We start from the raw sequence: 22,528 nt of genomic DNA, 5'->3' as shown, positions 1-22,528 counted from the left end.
ACTAACCAGAGCTACGAACATGTTTTATTAAACAAAACGTATACAAGGTGAAATCGTATATAATTTGCATGTAACAACGCCACTAAAACAAATTCTCAGTAAAACACAATTTAACTTATTTGTATTCTAAGTAAACATTAATAGGTTTGCAAGCAGACGCCTACCATAGGTTAGGAACCGTTGTAAGAAATCAACAATAATGTATAGGTTGTGTGGGCCAGGTGTATTATAGTTTCAAAAAAGTGTTTTGTCCAAGGACACATACACCCACAATGATAAGCTTCTTGTTTTCGAATACATATACCAGTTACAACATATACGTTATTATTGACTTAATCAAATTGCCAGAAAAAAGTCAAACTTATTAATGATAACTTTGCACAAGCTCGTCGATCTCATTCCAATCGAAATCTGCCAACAAACTTCCAGTATCACGTGATGATGCGTCATCTGCTGTCATGAGTAGGTCTTGTGATCTCATGTTTACGTTTTGTGATGTCATATTTTCATCTTGTGATGTCATAAAAGAGTTCCCCCCCACATTACTGGTCATATCAAATGTGACATGAGGTTTCACTTTCTTACGACTCGTTGCTCCTCCGTACAAAATACGCTTCACATCTTCACTAACTTTCCACGTGCTCATGATGCTCAAATTATCGCTGGTGTCGTCTAAACAAACCAACTTTAAGTCTTGATTCTTAATTTTATATATATTCATTAATTTTTGTAACTTTATATATTAAAAAAAAGATAATATGATCCAAAGTCTACAAACAGTAAATGGACAAAAAACAAAATTGATTCCAACAAATGACATCTTCAGTTTCTTATTCACACACGGTCTATTTTTATCCTAGCAACAATATCCTGCCCCTAGCAACAATATCCTGCCCCCTAGCAACAATATTCCGCCCCCTAGCAACAATATCTCGCCCCCTTGCAACAATATTCCGCCCCCTAGCAACAATATTCTGCCCCTAGCAACAATATTCTGCCCCCAGCAACAATATTCCGCCCCCTAGCAACAACATTTTGTTCCCAAAATAACCTCAATCAGACCCAAACTACCTTCGCTAGGCGGAGATTGTGATGTCTTTCTTGATGATGTCATCGATGATGTCATAGCCTTCCTCTGTAAGTCAAATAAATGTAAAAAATGAAGAAAACCAATAAGATTTAAAAACTAAAACTCTAAAACTTAAAAAAATGGTTGTAAAAATCTAAAAATCTGTTTGAAAACAAGGTTTCATAGAAAACAAAAACTTGAAGAGTTCATTAATTCTAGGAATTCTAACTTTAAAAATTATAACTAATGAATATTTACAATGGTGTACTATAATATGGTTGATTTCATACAGCGAGGCACACTAAAAGATCGGGCAAATAAAACAGAGTTGGCCTATTAGCTATTACTTCAAGGTAAAACGGTATAAATGTTAACGATGTGTTTTTATAACAGGATTCAAAACATAGAAAACAAAATACCTTATAAGGGGTTGTACGTGGTGTGACTCGATATGTTGAATTCAATCGACCGTTTGCTAAAACAAGTGATTATGATGAAATATTTGTTTTATTACATCATACAGTTTACAATGACATCATAATATTTATTAGAAATTAAAAAAAATATTATTTTTATATCCCTAAACACAGTGGCAAAGATCAAATAACTAAAACAACAATAAGAAGGGAGTTAGCAGCAATGGAACACTCGTCAAAATCATGCTATGTGTAAAAAAATACTTCAGTTAAATAGACAAAGAGCTGCTGCTGTTTCGATGAAAAAACATAATTTATTTATCATTTTCTTTGAAAAATAGGGTTGATTATGACATCATAATACCTTCTTTCAAAGGTGAACGACGGGATTTGTTGTCCAGTTTGATCGGAGATCGTTTTCTATGTTTAACATAATTATGAAAAGTAAAAGCAAAATTTTAAAACTGAGCATATGCTTAAAAATAAGATTCTGAATTCTATTCTTTGGTCTTATTAAAAGGTATGCCAGGGGACCTGGGGGTTTAGGTCAGAGTTAGCCCATCCCCCCCCCATCTCAAAAAGCATGCAATTTAGACTAAGTTTTTAAGTTGGCTAATTATTCCATAGGTTAAATCATTTTTGTCAAACATCGACAAATCATAAAAGTATATTTTGTTTGACACAGATGAAACTCTTGGTTTAATAAGATTGAAGTGAACTTTAATCCCATCAGTTGTTGTTTCAAACAAAATGAATTTCTTACTTTTTCAAATCTTTGACCTTGCTGTCATCTGATTTAATTTCCTCGATTAATTTCTGACTTTCTTTCATTCGAAGTTGATTGTGATGTAACAACATCTCCCTGTGATGTCATAAGGATATAAATTTAACAATCGAATGGAAGTAACTTATTTATCTTTCGGGTCAATGATGGTAGTAAATAACACGGGTGTTCTGTTTCATACACCTCATGCCCGCTTAAGTTACCACACATGTAACTTTGTGGGTGATTGTAACAATTCATGACATCATACACTTTACTATTACATCACAAACCTTTTCCTTTCTTCCATTTTCTTCATCTTAATTTTAATCTCTTTGTTCCCGACACTTGAGCTTCGAACAAATGGTTTCTTCTCGTTCCCTCGCAACATCCGGACTTTTTCATTATACTCCGATGATCGTAACTTTCTCTTTTTCAACATCCAACGACGGACGTCATCTCGCTCTTCTTCTGACCTGGAGGAACAAATTTAATCATCTATTGCGTAAGGGGTAGGAACAAATTTAAACATCTACTGTGTAAGGGGTAGGAACAAAATTAAACATCTACTGTGTAAGGGGTAGGAACAAAATTAAACATCTATTGCGTAAGGGGTAGGAACAAAATTAAACATCTACTGTGTAAGGGGTAGGAACAAATTTAAACATCTACTGTGTAAGGGGTAGGAACAAAATTAAACATCTACTGTGTAAGGGGTAGGAACAAATTTAAACATCTACTGTGTAAGGGTAAGCTGTGGAGAATTCCGTTAACATTGATCTTTTTAGTGTTTCATTTGTTTGTGTTCAATGTTGGTATATAGCAGATACCACAACAATAGGATTATAAAGCAAGAACAGATATTTACCTTTTCACCCAAGGTTTAACTGGTAGGTTGGAATTTTCATCATCCATGTTAATTAGATCTTCAATTTGAATGCTTTCCTCAACTGGAGAAGGAATTAAAATGAAAAAACTTAATTATCCCCATGTAGCCGGAAAACGGATCGTTATAACACGGGTGTTCTGTTTCATACACCTTGTGCTCGCTTACGAGTTGCCACGTATGTAACTTTGTCGGTTAATTTTGAACAACCCATTAGTGACCATTGGGTTAGAGCAATTGTCATTAAGTACCTTGACCAAGAACACATACGCGCACAATGGTGGCAGCAACAAAAGGCAGATAAACTAACTACTTTTTCAGAAATAATAGCAAATATTAGCAACGAATTCAAGTTACCTTCATATTGCTCTTTACCAGCACCATGTGGTCGTTCTGTTGGAGTTTCGAAATCATCCACAATCGAGTCACATGACAAGTCACTTATGACATCATCATTGCTTCTCTGTGATGTCATAACCGGCTCTGTTGATGAATGACTTGACCTCGTTCCAAACGATTCTGTATCAAGAAGAATAAAAACAAAAACAATTAAAACAAGCTTACTAAGGACTAGGAAGAAAACAAAACTTAACATAAGTAAAAACAAATACAATTGCTTAAAAAAAACTAAATAAAGTTTCCAAAAATAGAAAGAGTTTTAAACTCAACTCTTATGCTGTGCTAGAATAAAACGAGTAAACCCAAAATATTAAATAAAACTGACCTGGTTTGCCAGATAGTTGGTAAGCTTCGTTAAGCCTTGATTTGTAAATATCATTCAGTCTAGGGTGGCCTGGAGTAACCTCATTGTATGCTGTGTGACCTGGAGTAACCCCAGTGTATGTTGTGTGACCTGGAGTAACCGATGTATATGAAAGTTGACCTAAAGTAACCCCTTGATATGCTGGTTGACTTGGTATAACATCTCGGTACATAGAGTGACCTTGAGTAACCTCGGTATATGGGGTCACTGTGGGTTGAGCATATGAAGTGGGGTGAGGTCTGTAGAATATATTTGGTGGGTTATGGGTTTATTATCCTGTGCTTGATGTCAAATATAGAATCACAAGGTGTTTATTTATTGTAAGATTGAGATCTCTACTATATTGTATATGGGTGAGGTTCCATATATATTTTATATGGGTGAGGTTCTACATATATTTTATATGGGTGAGGTTCTATATATATTTTATATGGGTGAGGTTCTTGCCAAGGATCTTGGATTTAGACCATTACCCCAACACCCAAGAACCTCTGCTTTGGTTTGTTTAGATGTTGATTGCTACAAAGAGGTGAGTAAAGTAATTTTAAACAAATGTAGGTTATTTAATTGATGGAGCAGGGGGCCTGAGTGTTTGGAGCAGGGGGCCTGACACAAGGATAACTACATTAGATTACAACAAACCAACTAACCTGCTGGTGATGACAGGTTTATATGAAGGGAAGGGAAGTAATGAATTCTCACTTTCTTCCACTATACGAGGCTCACTATGTGGTAATGGTGGAACATATTACTTAATGTTTATTTTGGGAATCTCAACCTTTTTTGTTAACTTGCAAAACACTGGTTAATTTCAGTAAAGAGAAAATATGCAGCACACTAATTCCAAAAACGGTTACTTTAAATGTATTTGGCAAGTTTTAATTTCTCTGGCACACAGACAAAGTTTAGAACAGTTTATACAAATTCAGCTTACCTTATTCCCACACTGGTTGGTGCAATCATTTCACCCATGTTATCAATTGCCTGCACCAGTCTGTGTGAACTCTGCAAGATATATAAACTGTGAGATAAGATGGATGCTGTTCACACGCAATATCTTACATTTCTTAACCCTGCTTTTAACAATTAATAACGCTCATTTAGAGTGCTGAGGATATGGTTATATAATTGTGTAAACATTCTTTACTTGCTACCAAGTTGGACGATAATTATCTACCCAACCAACCAATGTAATCCTACTTTAGTACACTCTGATTAAACCATTGCATAAAAAAGTTTTAAATCGCAAGCACTAAATCTATAGCTACTATGTATGACCACATATATAGTAGGGTGGAAAAGATGGGGCACCTTTCGCACGTAATATCTAAATATCCTGATCGTTTTTAAACATTTAACAGCGGTCTATGGGAGTCATGAGGATATACGGTTTTATAAATCTTTGAATGTTCTTTGTTTATTACCAAATGAGAAGGGAAATTTAAATGAAAAGGTGTCCCATCCTCCCCCACCCTACTATATCATATAAACCTTAAAATCATCGTTCATCCTCCGAGCCATTTGATCTATAGCATGCAGTTGAGCGTCCATATGGTGCATGGATGATCGCCATCTGGTGTGAGTTATCTCACGTACATTGTTTATCTGGGACATGAAATAACAATTGTTTAAAAATTAAACCCATCTTTGCGTATGTATAGGAGTTTACTATATTTACACCATTATGTTATTAGCACAAATGACTGCTTGGAGGAAAAGCGCCAACAAAGGGGGCAAAAAATGAAGACCTTTAGGAATGTTGTAAATATAATAAACTCGCAATGACTTGTCAAATATTAGTTTTTAAAATTGCCGCTACAATGTAATGAACCAACCACATCCAACCCTACTCACCTTTGTAACAGAAGCGATGTGTTGTGATAATAAATCATGCGTATCAAGGTCATTGAACCCGGGGTTATTAGGGGTCAAATCATGAGTGGCCTTGTAATGTAATTCAGCTATGCTCTGAAAATAATAAACATATTAAATGCCAATGGGGATATGTTATTATGAAGTAACGGGCTAATAGACCTACATCCCAGGTCTTAGGTGTGTCTCACTGAAGACCTTACCCTTATAGAATAGAATCCCTATTATTGAGTGTATATAAACTGCCTCAATAGGGTCTAGATGGTAGCACCCTTGGTTTTTGGATAATGTGGTTATAAGTCTACATCCCAGGTCTCAGGTGTGTGTGTATTGAGGTAATGGAGCAATACACTTCCATTCCACGCAACATATCAACCAACGCAACAACCCACCGGTCTTTCAATTCCTTTCTTCACACTTTCCGCACTCACTTCACCAATATGAAGAAAACCTGTTCTCTCTACTGCTTCTTGTGGCTTCTTATATTCAAGTCTGATAACATAAAGTGCCTTATGATGCAATAATCGAACAAAAATATTACATACATAAAAAAACGCAATTAAAAAGAGCAACACAATGTCAGAAATTTTGAAATGAAACCGGTGTCAAGGCCATGAACAGCTATTATTGCATTTAAAATATATATGAAATTGTGAAATTTATAGTAAAAATATACTTCAATCAACTGCATATATGGTAACACTAAAGGGCCCAAGCTGTATAAAACAGAACATTCATGTTATACTGCTTCTGTTTCTCTGGTCCACGCTGTGAGGATATATAAGTCACATACGTGGTAACTTGTAAGTTAACACGAGGTGTATGAAACAGAACATGCGTGTTATAATGCTGTCGTTTCTCTGGTCCACCCCGCAAGGATAAACTCACATTCAATTCCATCATACCACTCACCTTAGTTTAAGGAAGATATCAGGTGGAGGTTGAAGTGGTTTGGTCGTCATTTGGTCTCGGTAATCCACAAGTTCATCATCATCATCATGTTGGTGTGGTTGTTCCTCAACCTCCATCTGTGTGTCCGCATCTTTCATACGAGGTTTATGGGGTTTCTATGGAGAGTGATATGTTATATGTGAGAGTGTATAATCATATTGTTTTTATTTTTATTATTTGGAGATATATTTACAACTAAATGTTTGCTAAAGGACACACGCGACCACAATGGTGAAAGTGTTGAACACCAATGTGCTAAAGCGTCAGGCAATGATGACATCACAATCTATGACATCACAATCTATGACGTCACAATCTATGACGTCCCAATCTATGACGTCACAATATATGACATCCCCAATCTATGACGTCACAATCTATGACATCACAATCTATGACGTCCAATCTATGAAATCACAATATATGACATCACAATCTATGACGTGCCAATCTATGACATCGCAATATATGACGTCGCAATCTATGACATCCCAATCTATGACGTCACAATCTATGACTTCACAACCTATGACATCACCTCATGCTTGCCCACTGTAGCCACATAATGAGCATCAGCTCCCGTCATCTTTTCATCCGATCCCAACATCTTCATCTCAACTTCTCTCCTCACTTCATCTTGATCAATGAAGCCATGGAACTCTTCATGGGGTTGGGTAACTTTGTGGAGGGGAGGGGCGGCTGGGTGGAAATATATATATATAGTCATATAATATAATCATATAAATGTATTAGAAACATATATTCTGTTACTTCTCGTCGTTTTTATACCAGATGAGCCACTAATATATTAAGTGTTAGATTACAATTTTATAAAGGGCATTTATTTAGGAAAGATAGTTTAATTTTTCCAATTTCTAGTGACAGATTTTCCATTCCTAGTAATACAGATAACTACATAATATATGGTGCTAAGTTAACATTAAGTTGGATTTATAAGACTAGAGCTTCCATAAGTACAAGCTAATTTAGGTAAGAAAACGATGTTGGTCCAAATAAAATCGATTTTCACTAGAAGTTTAGTACGTAAAGTGTATCAAAACTAGCTACAGCAGAATAATTTCATTATCATCAAAAATCGATATATTTAACTTACGTTGTGTTGGTTTAGTTTGTGGGGTGACTTGGGTGGGGTTAACGTTCTCCTTGTTGATCATGGGAGGGGTAACTTGGGGAGGTTCCTGGGGTTTATGATAACCCCCTGTATGTTCAAAGGGTGGGGCCGATACTTTCATAAGGGGTACACGGGGCTGGGTGGGTCCCGAGGATTTCTATAAATAAAATATTGAGTTAGAATGTATACTGCAATGTAGCAGTTATAGAAAACACAGACTCGTTCACTCGATATCTGGCCTTCTGCTTTATTTATTCAATAATTTCCAAGTATTGTTCATAGTGTGAAACAATTGTTCAACAATAACCAAGCTGACAACTTATTTTACTTTGATTATTTACTTACAAACATAGACAGACTAATTTACTGATGGTTAAGTAGCATTGTGTGTTTGTATGAAGTATTATAGCAAAGATAATTAGTTCACCTTAATATTGGTGAATCCATGTTTGCGACTTTCGTACTCTAGCACCTCTTGTGGATTTATTAACCTTGGTATAAGATCTCTATGCGTCTGTTGTCGTGGATACTGTTGTGATTGACAGTTGATGAAGATCGGTTTGGGGGCTTTCCCTTCAACCCATGCTTCTCTGGGTGGGTTAAGAACAGGGGGTTGGGTGTATGGGTGAGGTGGGGCATGATGGGACTCTTGTCTTGGGACTGGTTGTGGGGCTGAGTTAAAAGATGGGGCTTTAGGGTGTTGGGGGTTTATTTGTAAAATCGGGTATTGAGTTTTGTAAGTTTGTTTTGCAGCCGGGCCGGGTTGTTGAGTTGTATATGATGATGGTATGTGCTGTGGAGTGGGTGGCTTCATTAATACAGGTTGTGTAGGGTTAGGGGGGTCAATAGGGGTTTCATACGGGAGGTTGGTGGGTAAGGTATGGCGAATTGGGTGTTGTAAGTTCGTGTCTTGAATGACAAGGGGTTTCTTTCTGTCTTTGAGGTTTATCAGTTTAGGTGGTTTTTTGGGGGAATTCTCGGCATCGTAAGTTTTTTTTGCTGCCAGTGAAGCACGCCAACTAGTGGCTGAGTTTGGGGTGGAAATTAACTTAGCTGACTTCGGGTCATGGGATTTAGTGATCCCAGGCACATGGAAGAGAGGGATGCCAAAGTCTTTCTTGGGTTGTGGAGGTTTCATGTGATAAACATGATCATGAACTTTTTTATGTGATTCCTCATGGACTTCCTGTTTTTCGACCTTTGGTTCGTTCGCAACACTAGGTGGAGCTGTAGGGAGCAACGATTGGAGGATGTTCCCTACTAAGGGGTTTCCCCCACGTTGGGAACCACCGGTTAAAGTTTGTCCGAGAAGGATCTGGCTCAACAGCGACACCTGCTGGGCGAGGAGAACGTTATTGATCTCCGAACGAACAACGTCGGCCACGTTTTCATCTTTGTTTGGCTTCTTGTTCTTATTGTTGACTCTGTAAGTTCCCCCACCATCAGCTAACTCACTGGAGAAATCTTCAACTGATGATCCTTGAAAACCAAAAGTAATAAAAAATTGCCAAAGAAATGCCAAATATATTGAATGAACGTAACTTAATATATAGTAGAGTGGGGGAAGATGAGACACATAATATCCAAATATCCTGCTCATGTTTTAAACAATTAACAACGGTTTATGGGAGTCGTGAGGATAAGATTTTATAATTCTTTGTATGTTCTTTGTTTAAATGGGGCGAGAAAATAGGGTCAAAGGTGTCCCATTTTACCCACCCTACTGTATAACCTCTTAGGCAGAACAGAGACAATCAATATAAACATTTACCTTCAATGTTTTCAACTTTCTCATCTTTCAAATCATCAAGGACTAATGTTGTATCTGGAGAATAATTATTGTTATAAATTAAACATCATTATGATGTCATAATATTACCTTTCTTTCCCCCCTTCTCCTCCTCTTCCTCTTGCTCCTCCTTCTTATTCTCTTCTTTATCTTTCACTTCAATTACAGTAACTTCTTCAGAGGTTTCTGTAAAATATAAACATTAAAGCCGGATATTTCCAATTCTAAGTTTTTATTTACAATTATTTCAGAAACATGCTGTTTCCATTTTTATACAAATAATAAAATCTAACAAACACATAAAAATATAACAATTAAAGTCATTTTTAAAGAAGATTATGTAAAAATTGTAACCTGTTTCCATTGGCCCTTGACTTTGTATTGGTTGGCCAACCTGAGGTTCTGATTGGTCGGTTGAGATCAGCTGATCAACTACTGTTTGTGATATTGCAGCATCACTTTGATTGACAGATTCAGTTTGATTGACAGGTTCGGTTTCATTGACAGGTTCAACTTGATTGACAGTTTGATCTTCATTTTGATTGACAGTTTGATCTTCATTTTGATTGACATCCACCTGACGAAGCATTAAGTGTTGATAACGAAGGAAGCAATGTAATACACTGTTAACATGGGGATTTACTGTTGTAAATACATGTGATTTTGGCAAAAGTTGTCACATTATATTTACATAATTGGCAAGATTAGATAACCCCAAATAATGTTGTTACAATACAAGTATCCGTATATTCATTCGCCATGTTTATTTGGGTAGGTGCTTTTAAGTAACAAAATGTGAACCGTATACAAGTATATGTTCATATATTGCAACTACTTCTACCACAAAGTTCCATTCAAAGTTAATTATGACATCACTCACGCTTGCTATGGAGCTCACAGTTGTGACATCATCATCCGTTAACACGGTTACGCAACTTTCGATTTTCAACGGTGGAAGAAATATTTGCTTCTTCGTCGATATCGGTTTAGGGAAATCCCCGAACCTCAGCTCAGCCACAGTAAGTCCTTGTAGCATCTGGTGTTTGGTGAGGTTGATCCTTATAGAGGGTTGGTGGGTATGGGAGGTAGGAACTTGGCTGTTTATCCAGAGTTCAAGCCAACCAAGGTAAGGGGATAACCTGGTGTGGTGGGGAGGTTATGTGGGGTTATATATATAGGTTTATTAAAGTAAAAAAATGAAAACAGTATTGAAATATATCTGTTCGGGCGCTTTTAAAATTGACGTATTTCTATTCTATTCTATGTCGGTGAGGTCCCGTAGCGTGGCACGTCATGGGGCCTGAGGTTTAGGCCAGGATTGGCTTATTATCAAGAAATTCTATACACACCCAGCTATTAAATTAGAATAAACCACAGCACTTGGCAAAGATAAAAGTAACAAATAACCTGAGAAGACGTTTTTTCATCCATTGTGGGATCTTTGATTTATCGAAAGTTGGAATTTGAAGAGATTTGTCGAAAGTTTCATCAAGAATTGAACCATTAAGATCTGGTTCGCTGAAGTATCGGTGAAGGTTGTTGTGGTTGGGAAGTTGAAAGGTAATATTGCGCCTTTTAGTGGTGGGTTTCTCATTGAAACTTGTCGATTTTCGTATCTTCGGGGTTGATGTTGCATCTGGTGTGTTGTGGCTTAAGTTTTCGATCTTTGTGAACTGTTTCTGACGAGAACGGACTTTAAATGCGGCGTCGAGCTCGTTGGTTGCAACTTGGTGACGATTACAAAGCAACAGAATGTTTCGATTGTTCTTTTCCGACTTTTTCATTTTACCGGAACGTTGTATAGTACTTGCTTTGTTTAGAACTACATCGAATAGCTGTGAAATAAATTCATGGAAACACTGGTCTTTTTCGAATGGAAACACTGCACATAAAGAAGCCTTGTAAGACTCTGTGAACTTTGGCACATACCATTCTCCATCAGGGTGGGATGATTCATGCTTATCCATAAACATATGCTGTACTTGTGTATTATGATGCTTCTGTGTATCTAGCTCACTACATAGGCGTTGGTACAACACAGTCATAGGTTGTAAGGTACCATCTACATTATAAAAAGTCTGTCGCATTCTTTGCATTAAAATTTTCATCTTGGGATCAACTTTGGCAGATATGATGCTAGGATCATGGAAATGCTCAGCGATGATATGAATGAGGTCCTCATCCACAGGGAGCTCTGATGCAAGGCAGAGGACCAGATCTTGTATTTCCTCGTCCCAATCATAAAACTTTGCGAACACTTTAGCCCTACTCAACCAAGCGTAACAGTCATGCACCACCGCTTCTAACACTTCCTCATTTTCCCGCGCTCTCTGGTACGCCCTAGTGGCCTCTGTGAGCTTCTCACGAACATGTAGCGACCACAGCATGCCACAAATCTCCCGCAACGAGGCTACCACCATCCTCCCTTCTTCCGAGGAAAAAAGATTTTCCGATTTATCTTCAGATAGCGAGGACATGGGTGATTCCCCTGACCTGAGAAGTTTGACATACCACGAAGCAGCGAGGTGTGTTATCCCCATCGAGTGGAAGGTAACGAACAAAAGGCGAATCAACGAGGATAATTGGTGACGAATCAAAACAAGATTTTCATCTGAAATTTAGTAAAGTATATTAGTTCTACAAAGTTAAATACGTGGTAACTCGTAAGCGGACACGAGGTGTATGAAACAAAACATCTGTGTTATAACGACTGTTGTTGACCCGCCATAAAAGGATAAACAAGTTACATACGTAATAACATTAAACCAAAACAACAACCTTAGGCCCTACATTCACTTATATAGGTATACAAATGTCGTTCATTCATACAAACAAAATATTCACATATTAATTACCTTCATCCTCACCCATATTTAGTTGTGGTAGATGCATGGGAGGGGTTGGGATATGAACATCATCATTAAGCAACAAATCCAACTTTCTAAGTTTTGTCTTCAACTTATTCATCAGGAGGTCAATGACCCACGACGAAAGGTCACTACCGGTCATGACCCCTACCGTGAAAAAGTCAACGACCTCTGGGTAAAGTAACTCTGGGTCAAAGTCAAAAAGTTCCTCAGTATTTTTTACAACTTCGCTTTTAATTGATTCCGGCAAAAACATCATGAATTTATCTTTTAAGATATCTATGACAGCAACAGCGCAACCGGAGCCGTGAAACTGTCGATAATCGTTCGTAAACGCCCGGACTTTTGTTGCTACAGCGGAGAGTGCCACGCCCACCCGCCACGCCCCCACAGCAACAGCAAATTCGCTCGCTTCATGTAACCGCCCAGCACAAAGTAGAATCGACACCACGTGTTCAGCTGACCAGTGTGCGGATAATCTTTGTGAACTGTGAATATTTAAACAAAAACTAATGTAATGTTATTGTTATCATAAAATATATATTCTTCAATTATTTCCACAAAACAATTGAATTTTTAAATGCATTTTCTATACAATGACCAGTATAATGATATTTTAAATACAAACTGGCACTTTATGCAACATAATGGAACATGAATATAAAATATGTTAACATTTTCATGGCACCCACCTGACAGCAGAAGTTAGAACCCCTCTATCCAGAACAATCATACGACCTCCATACTCGTTTGTTTGGAAAACAATTGGTTTGTCTTTGTAATAATCGATCATTACTTTGCATAATAATTCCACCGATGCCCAGTTGGTATCTGAGTGCAAGTAATGTTTATTATTTGTGATGGTACTGGTAGTATCTGTGTTAAACAAAGGTTATATTTTTACATGTGATGAGCAGACACTGCCATTGTCTTGCCATGAAAGATAAATAAGTTACATTCACACTTAAATGTTTAAGCAGTGTGGGTGTTGGGGTGATGGGCCGACTGTGGCCTACGTCCCAGGTCTTCTGACAAAGACCAATATAGAAAGATTTAACTATTACCCGATCCGTGCCAATGAACTTATATTATTGCATCTCTTAGGACATGAAAGGGCCTTTGGTTATCAGTTAGAAACTGCAGTGTAAAATATAATAACCTGTAAATAATACACCTTTCATACACCCTGTTATTTTTTGAACACTCCCTCCCACAAATACAATGGGGTGGGGGAAGATGGGACACCTTTTCATTCTATTTTCTTGTCTTATTTAGTAGTAAACAAAGAACATTCAAAGAATTATGAAACCTTATCTTCACAACTTCCATAAACCATTGTTATTGTTTAAAACACGATCAGGATATTTGGATATTATGTGCTAAAGGTGTTCCAGCTTCCCCCACAGTACTATATAATAACACCCCACATACCGCTCCATTTACTCCCGGTAACAAGATGGTCGTCCAATATTCTCGCTACGAGTCGTAACGCTTGGTTGAGTTTATATTCACACAGGTTCAACCTCATGCTACTCAAGGTCGTTGACCTCTCGATGATGTCACGGTCACATGACCTCGGTAGAACGATCTTCTGCACGGTTGAGTAAACACGGGAGAGAGACGGAAGAATCTGTGTTGGCGTGGGAAAATAAATAGGCGGCAACTTTTATAAAAAGCAGGGAAGGCACGGATAGTTAGACACACAGTCAATTTGCACAGAAGCTGATTATTGAGGGGTAATAGTGTGATATATTTTTGTTTATTTTACATAAGTATGGATGATATATACACTCTTCCAAAATACCAAGTCCCACACCCCACTATAGGACTTCAAACTATACCCATATATAAACAATACAATGTAGATAGTAGTTATACATAGAAGGTGAAGTTTCAACCTGTTTGCATTGTTCTAGGTTCCACATTTTCGTCAAAAAAAAATAAAATTTCCTCCAAGCTTGCCACAACATCAATCTTTGTGAAGATAATACTTCACTGTGATTGGTCGGTTTAAAATCTTCAACATCCAATGAATGGAAGAAGCAGTCGGTCATGTGACGATTATTAACCAATCGTAATGGAGAGAGATGGAAGCTGGAATGAAAGAGGTTTGGAATCATATAGTTTAACAACCCCGATATTTTTAAGGTTTTACTGAAATAATATTTACCTATAAAGCTTGTATTTGACTTCCATACACATTAGTCGCATACATACAACTCACCTGTACACCAAGTTAAGATGCTTCTCACATTGTTTCAACGAATAAAAAGCAACGAAAATATTCCTTGATAAATCCTTGATGGACAAACAACCTTCAGTTGACGATCGACTCGATGTTAATATTGTTTCTATGGCTGTGGTGATGCTTTTCACCACTACAGGGTGATAGTGAGCATCCCATGAAGCAATGATACACAACCTTTTTGGAATCGTGTCTAACAGTTCACTGAGTGTTCTCTGGACAGGGGAAGTCCCATGTTCATCTGATCCAATCCTCCAAACCAAACACGAAGCAATTTGTTGAGCCTGAAGTGTGCAGTATTTTGTGTTTAACATTGTGTAAAACATGTTAAGTTGTTCCATTACCCTAACAGCTACCATCTATACCCCACTGTTTAAAGACAGTTAAACATAAGGGTTTCGTTCTATAAACTTCAGTGAGGATTATGGAAGGATTAGGAAAAAATATCACAAACTCTCGCCCATTTACACATTCACCAACTAAACTACCACACCCACAGCAGCTAATTAATCCACCCACCTGCAGCACAGTAGAACAGATACAACGTAGTGTTTGTAGGAAGAACTGATGTAATTCATCATTGGCATGGTTGGTATTATGATGCGATTCTGATGTCATAATACCCCATGTTGATAATAACTTAAGCAAACATTGGGAGATGAGTTTGTGCAAGGATTCTGTGGGGAAGAGTGGAAAGATTGAGTGAATGAATGTAACTTGTTTATCCTCGCGTGGCGGGGCAATGATAGCCATTAACACGGGTGTTCTGTTTCATGCACCTTGTGCCTGCTTACCACTAAATAAGCGTGTAACTTTTTATCTTCAAGTGGTGGGGCAATGGCGGTCATTTTAACACGGGTGGTCCGTTTCATGCACCTCGTGCCCGGATATGAGTTACCACACATGTAAAACTGTAACATAGCGCCAAAAATGAAATATTTACTTATCATAGAAACAATATTAACTACTCTATACCTCCATCTGATGGTAAATTTTCATCCAAAGTTTGCTCGGTTTCGTCCAAATCAACGAAACTTAACTTTCCTGAATCTGCGTCAAGTATGACACCGGGTGGAGCTCTAGAGTCATCATCGTTGTCTATGAATAATGGGTGTTATTGGTTGATGTTGTAGATATATAGTAGGGTGGGGTAAGATGGGACACCTTTAACACATAATATCCGAATACCCTGATGCAGTTTTAAACAATTTTTTCAATGGAAGTTGTAAGGATACGGTTTTATATTTCTTTGAATGTTCTTTGGTTACTATCAATTGGGACAGGAAAATAGAAAGAAAAGGTGTCTCATCTTTCCCCTACCCTGCTATATATTATGTATGACAGCAACAGTATATATTAGTTTGGTTCTATTGTAAAAGTGAGATCTTGTCACAGGAATTTATGTTCAACCACCCCCAACACTCTAGACTAAGGATGTATAAGTTTGTCGATTTTTAAAATATAAATTCTTTCCAAGAATAATTTTCACGCAACAATAGTTTTAAATAATATACCAACCAGTCTCATCTTGTGTTGCTTCATTCTCATCTTCTTCAAATCTGGAACATAAATATTGGTTATTATGTAACAATTCATTATAGTCTATATTATGACATCATAATGCATTATAATCTATATTATGACATCACCAACCTGTAAGCAAGCATTTCGACTTCTTCGTTTTTGCTAAAACTTTGTTCGTGCAAATTCTCTTCAGATTTGTTGCGCTTGTTCTGAAAGTTTAGGGTATTGGGTTCAAAACAGGCTTGAGGTGTTTATCTTTTATAAAGATATAAGTCACCAAACCAACCAGAAATCATATCTGCTTTTCCACACACTGCAATAGCTTCAGCAACTCGACTGTGGGCATGGGAGTGGCAACCATGGATAAGTCACTCAAGTTCCCACCCACGAGGATATAAATGACCAAACCAACCAAAAATCATGCCTGCTTATCCACACACTACAATAGCCTCAGCAATTCGACTGTGGGCATGGGAGTGGCAACCATGGATAAGTCATTATATGAAACCCACCTTGCGTGAAACCCTCTTAACAAAACTCTCGTACAGCAGGGTAAACTTGTTTTCCTTAAACTTTGCAGTCTCGGTGATGAGGGGTGGGGGTTCAAACCTTGGCGTGGTGTGTCGTGTTACCTTTAGATTGACCACTGTATTATAATCATAAAAATATATTCTATAATCATATTTGGATGTAATCCTACAGTGGGCTTAAGAGTTGCCAATTAATTAAGCTTGTTTATCTAAACAATAAACCCACCCTCTCACCTCCAAGTTAAACTTCTTGCTGATAGACTTCAGGTCCCTGTTGATTTCCACCAATGATATCGTAGCTAGGTCACGTGACCTCACCCACTCGGACATCTGTAGCGCCGTCACTGAATACCCGTCGCTGCAAAGGATTATTGGTAACCTGGGGTGGGTGGAAACCGAGAATTTTTGCCGAGTCGATTTTTCGGAGATAACGGTAGAAGCAAGTGACTCGTCGTCTTTATTGTGACTCAGCGGATTGTCGTGTTTGTTCCTGGGAAAATATGGGAAATATTTTATAGTGGTAAATTAATTTATAGACAACTAAATCTAAATTTTTGTGTTTAATTTTAATTATAATATATGCTTCTGTAAAATAAGAGGTAAAAAAGTTATTAAAGTTCCAACACAGGTGTTCTGTTTCATACACATATCTAACTTTGTGGGGATACAATTTTACAGGCACAATTATTAAGTCCTACACAGCATTAAATTGTTAATGTAAGTGTTAGGTACACAGCAACAAACACAAGCCACACCTCCCGTGTTCGACCAATGGGTGAAGAGGTAGAAAGTGGGCGGGGCCGAAGTCGACCCTTGACCCCTCACAAGCGATCATGATTGGTTGGCCAAGTTTTGAAAGTAGAAGCAGCGAACCACGACGAGTTATACAAGCGAGATATACGTCGTCGGATGTCCATGACATTTGCGCGATCCAGTATGTTCTGTTGGAATGATGTTGTTGTTGATAAATTTAAATGGACTAATTGTTGTGAGATTAAAGATAAAATATATATAGTAGTGGTTTTATAAATGATTTGACCCAGGTATTAAGTTATTCGAAATAAAATATGAAAAATAACAGAAAGCTACTTAAGTGTTTGGGAAAAAAATTGTTGCATTTACTCCAGTTATGGTTGCACTTCTTTTTTACATTTATTTAAGACAAATACCAATATTTTTATAAACATTACATGGTAGGCCTGCATACCCTGTATAACCTATCACCCAAGCATTCTTACTTTGCGAATTGCTTGAGTACGTTGTCGCTTTTCGATCCTAGATGTTTAAGATCCACAACCACAGTAGCTGCTGTATATGGATGGATGAACATCAACTTTGATTGATGAGGTTGACGTTGATTGACAGCTGTCGCTACCGTTTGTCCATCATGGGAAATACACGTGATGTATGACCCTCGTAATCTAATGATGGTGTGTTGGTTAGGCAATAGGGCAATAATTGGGAAAATAAGCCAACCCTGGCCCAAATTCCAGGTTTGGTTCCACAACGTGCCTCGCTGTACAACTTCATCAATATAGAACAAAACCCATGTTTTTTAATAGTAATTTCGCCAATATTTAATCGTAATAATACAATATAGATTGCAATTTTACCAATGTAGAACAAAACCCTTGTAAACTATGGTTGGTGTGTTGGTTATATAATGGCCATCCTGCAAGGCATCTGGGGTTAGATTCAAAAACTTATACCTGATGATGTCTTGTTTGATGGCAGGTGGTACATTGGTGTAATATAATAAATATCTTTTACCAGAAAAGTTAACTATAGTCCATGCACATTCTATTCTATGAAAGTGAGGTCCTACAGTGTGGTAAGCCATGATACCAGAGGTTAACGTCAGATATGGCATATCAACAAAACACACAGGGTGCTACTACATGCCCCAAAGTAGGTGTCAACGGTTTTAATTATAATGAATAGGAGATGTATCACTGACAGCTCAGCCAAGGTTGGATGCTACCTTGGAACATTTAATGTAAACACAACTTACCTTATAGGTTTACATTGTGGGTGAATATGTTGCAGTGGGAACGTATGAGTGGATACAGTAGATACGAAACCAACATCATTACATGCGTGATCCAACCAACGTAGAAATAAACAAAACATTGACATTTTGTTGCCAGTGTTGAATACGAATGTACATAAGCAGCATTCACCTTGGTCCTGTTGTAATAATGGGCTTTATGAATAAACAATGCAATAAAACAAACCTGCATAGCCTATGATGCAATAGTCAATAAACAGATTATTAGATTGTCCAGTAGTTTTATATATCGCCTTCTTTAAATGCCAACAATACCATAAGTGCTCAGTCAGAATACTACTGTGATAGAATACTAATAGTATGTCTAAGAACATCATCATATATAACATACCATGCTGATGCGTGGTTGGCTGTGTTTAATTGCCAGAAAAGCTCTATTAGGGTTATAACATGCATAAGAACAAGTTATATACATAGCATACCATGTTACTGAAAACTACTTGAGGAAAAGTGTTAAAAAAGCCCCAAATGCAAACCCTATTCACAACATACCATGTTATTGAAGAACATTGCGTCAATAGAAACTTCTTTAGTAAGAGGGGAACTCCCAAACTGCCCCAACCCCACCCCCACCCATCGACCCCTGTCCCATACATTTACTTTGTTCCCGATAACCAACAAAACCTTGTCACCCTTGTTGTTGATGTATATGTGGATTTTAGAAGAATCTAAAAAAGGAGACAATATATATATGTGATGTAATTTTTTCAAGATAGTGATGCATATTTGATAAAGTTGACGTATATGTGGATTTTAAATGAATCTGGAAATAATATTGTTGGTGATTTAATAATGTTACTATGAATGCATCACCTAGTGTTGAATATAGACACAGCATAATAATATTTATTATGAGATAGCTCATACAAGTTTAGGAAATAATGACATCATATTTGATGATTGTAAACTGACAATATTTAACACGACTCACTTCAACAATATTTTTGTGATTAAAACGATATTACTTGTGATGTAACACAACACACATGTGTGGACAATATTTAAAATCTATATAAGTCAGTTCATGTGAGTAATAGTAATTCACATGATCCCCATGTCACTGTACATACATGTATTTCACCAACACACATTGACACAGAGTGATTCACTTAAAGTTTAAAAGGGGATTTTAAGGCTTACTGCCCCACCAAACATACCTATACATTTATCACCGTTCATCTAAACAATGAATCACACACATATCTTGCCTTTTTCAGTTTGTATTTCACCAACACCATTACACAGAGCGATTCCCATAAAGTATCTTTATCACAGTTTCAACAAACAATGATTCACACAACGCATACCTTTGCCAGTTTGTACAATAACACCCGGTGATGATTCGATTCTCAAAACATGGCTGCTATCTTTCTCCCAACGTATGATCCCACCATTGGTTAATACAGCAACAATATATTCACCTGTTCGTAAAGGTTATTATTGAATTGACTTGTTTGTTAATTGATTACATACTTAAAGATACTTCAACAATAAAATCCAAAACTATATAGTAATTCAGATAAAAAGGCAAATAAATGGATAGCAAAAAGCTTTCGCATATGGTATAATAACAAATTGCACCAAAAATTATTATTTTTCATAGTATTGAGCTTTCTTCAAATTTGTTTTATATAAATTTTCTATATAAATAAGTTGCATTTCTCACCAGATGATGAAGTATTGAAACAAACGATCTCTTTCTTAAACGGCTGAAGACACGAAATTGATTTCTTGGTCTTCCCCGAAGGAAGATACAATATCGAAACCCGACTTTTATCAAACAAACAAACACTTTCCTTTAAGTTTCCAATCCAAGCAACTTTACTCCATGGTTTCTTGCGTTTGATGTTGCTCGAAACCAGGGTTTTAAAATGAATAATCATCTTAACACTTTAAATCTGTCTAACACATTCTAATTGCACTACAAAAAATTAGTTTTAAAAAGTAAATTCTGTTAATTTGAATATACAAATAAACAAGCGACAAAATAGAGAGACCTTGAAGCCTATATTGGTCTAAAACATTCCAATTAAGGTAAAACAGTTAGATCTTAAAGGTAAATTATGTTAGTTTTGAATATATAAATGAGAGACAAATTGGTCTTTTTGGTCAGAGTAAGAAAGTTTTAAGTTTATAAGAATAAAAATACAAATCGTTAAAATATGCTTATGAAAAAACAGAAGTACAAAAAGTTTAAATTACTAAATTACCAAAAATTTATTACTGCTTAATCCCACACTGTAATAGCTTTAGAAACTCGACTGTAAACATATATTTAACTTCTGTAAATAATGTAAACAAACAAAATTCTTAATACAAACATTAAAGTTGTAACTCCCGCTTACGTTTTAAATCCAGCTGTTCAAAAATTCCAAAGTATTTTGTCCCCGAAACATCGCGAAATTATTTTTTTGTTTGATTTTAAACTAATGCATAACTATTTTAAAAATATGATAAATTACTGTTTTTGTTATAACTTTACTTACTGAAATGTAATTTCGCCTATTACTCTACTTTGTCATATAAACGTATACGTCGCATACGAACAAGACACTACATTCAGAAGCAAATGTTCGTCGGCGCTATGGCTTAGTGGTAAAGCGCCTGTCTAGTAAACAGGAGATCCTGGGTTCGATCCCCAGTAGTGCCTCTTTTGCATTTTTAATCACATGTAAAATATTATTTTTTAACTGTAAACGTTTTTATCAAATAGTTATCCGGTATTTATAACATAGACTTATAAATGAATATAAATGGGGGTTAAACTAAACCTCTTTAAAAATCAACCATATTTTTATTCATTAAATTCTATACCTATATACTTTTAAATGTCAAATGTTATTACGTAGTTGTCAGAAATATTCGCTTATTTCAACACAACAAACGTTTTAGAACATCCTGGTTGCGTAATAAGGGTTTCCCGTGTTTTCCAAGCGGGGAAGGTGAAGTATAACTATATGTCCTTGTTGCTATGAAAGTATCACTGGATTAATCGTATCAAAACTTGAATGGAACTTTTCTATCCACACAAAAGGCATGACAATGCTATAGTTGTTGTAACACAAACGAAAGGTATTTCATACAACACAATAGATTCTGAGAAGTGTTTTATAAACCAAAGTGTTTTAAAACCGAGAAGTGTTTTATTAAAAGCAAATAACCCCCATTTTAAGAAGAAGAAGAAGAAGTAAAACACAAATTACATTCTTATTTTGCCATAGGTAATCTCCCCAATTTATTTGGTAGCGAAAGTGATTGAATAAGTCTCGAATACCAAACGATTACGCCATTGTTAACAATAAAGGAACTATTACGTAATTTCGTATTCATGTTGCACCAGAATAAAGAACAAAAACTTAGGTAACCTTATTTTTCTCAAGTTACAGCATCTAAGGTTAGCAGGAAAAGTCAGAAAATAAATAGTAGGATGGGGGAACATGGGACACCTTTTTATGCTATTTTTTCGTCCCGTTTGGTAGTAAACAATGAACTTTCAATTAATTATAAAACCGCACCCTCACGAGTCTCATAAACCGTTATTAATTGTTTAAAATACGATCAAGATATTTAGATATTATGTGCAAAAAGTGTCCCGTCTTCCCCCACCCTACTATACAAAAAACGAAGAATGAAAGCAACGACATTATTATAGA

General features: G+C 36.6%; 1 protein-coding gene and 1 non-coding gene across 5 annotated transcripts; one reads left to right on the top strand and one right to left on the bottom strand.

Annotated features, from left to right (window-relative positions):
- Positions 1-6: 6 nt before the first annotated feature.
- LOC149727376 (uncharacterized) lies at positions 7-20,816 on the bottom strand. 4 transcript variants are annotated; one of them, XM_089890312.1, is made up of 41 exons: positions 20,542-20,816; positions 20,183-20,296; positions 19,368-19,543; positions 18,819-18,994; positions 18,046-18,228; positions 17,563-17,748; positions 17,042-17,297; positions 16,790-16,909; positions 16,407-16,486; positions 16,272-16,312; positions 15,729-15,851; positions 15,273-15,430; positions 14,733-15,037; positions 14,407-14,602; positions 13,940-14,138; positions 13,201-13,339; positions 12,497-12,996; positions 11,049-12,252; positions 10,522-10,780; positions 9,996-10,218; positions 9,732-9,827; positions 9,624-9,677; positions 8,280-9,331; positions 7,835-8,009; positions 7,259-7,419; positions 6,682-6,836; positions 6,162-6,261; positions 5,752-5,865; positions 5,389-5,502; positions 4,832-4,902; positions 4,548-4,622; positions 3,968-4,136; positions 3,859-3,937; positions 3,492-3,653; positions 3,117-3,198; positions 2,542-2,724; positions 2,249-2,347; positions 1,850-1,905; positions 1,489-1,544; positions 1,072-1,135; positions 7-672 (listed from the first exon to the last, which is right to left on the bottom strand). In XM_089890312.1, exons 1-41 carry the CDS (start codon positions 20,756-20,758, stop codon positions 365-367), a joined length of 8,280 nt encoding a protein of 2,759 aa, XP_089746438.1. In that variant the 5' UTR covers positions 20,759-20,816; the 3' UTR covers positions 7-364. The 4 variants fall into 4 exon arrangements, with proteins under 4 accessions (XP_089746438.1, XP_089746435.1, XP_089746436.1 ...); XM_089890309.1 differs by having other exon boundaries at positions 3,859-4,136; XM_089890310.1 differs by having other exon boundaries at positions 3,859-4,136; positions 7,259-7,416.
- Positions 20,817-21,453: 637 nt separating this feature from the next.
- On the top strand, positions 21,454-21,525 carry Trnat-agu (transfer RNA threonine (anticodon AGU)). Its single transcript has one exon. It is a non-coding gene; the product is annotated as a tRNA-Thr (tRNA).
- Positions 21,526-22,528: the final 1,003 nt, after the last annotated feature.

The sequence above is a fragment of the Ciona robusta genome, chromosome 12, assembly GCF_009617815.1.
Source record: "Ciona robusta chromosome 12, ASM961781v2".
Lineage (NCBI taxonomy): Eukaryota > Metazoa > Chordata > Ascidiacea > Phlebobranchia > Cionidae > Ciona > Ciona robusta.
This window is presented reverse-complemented; position numbering and strand designations above follow the sequence as displayed.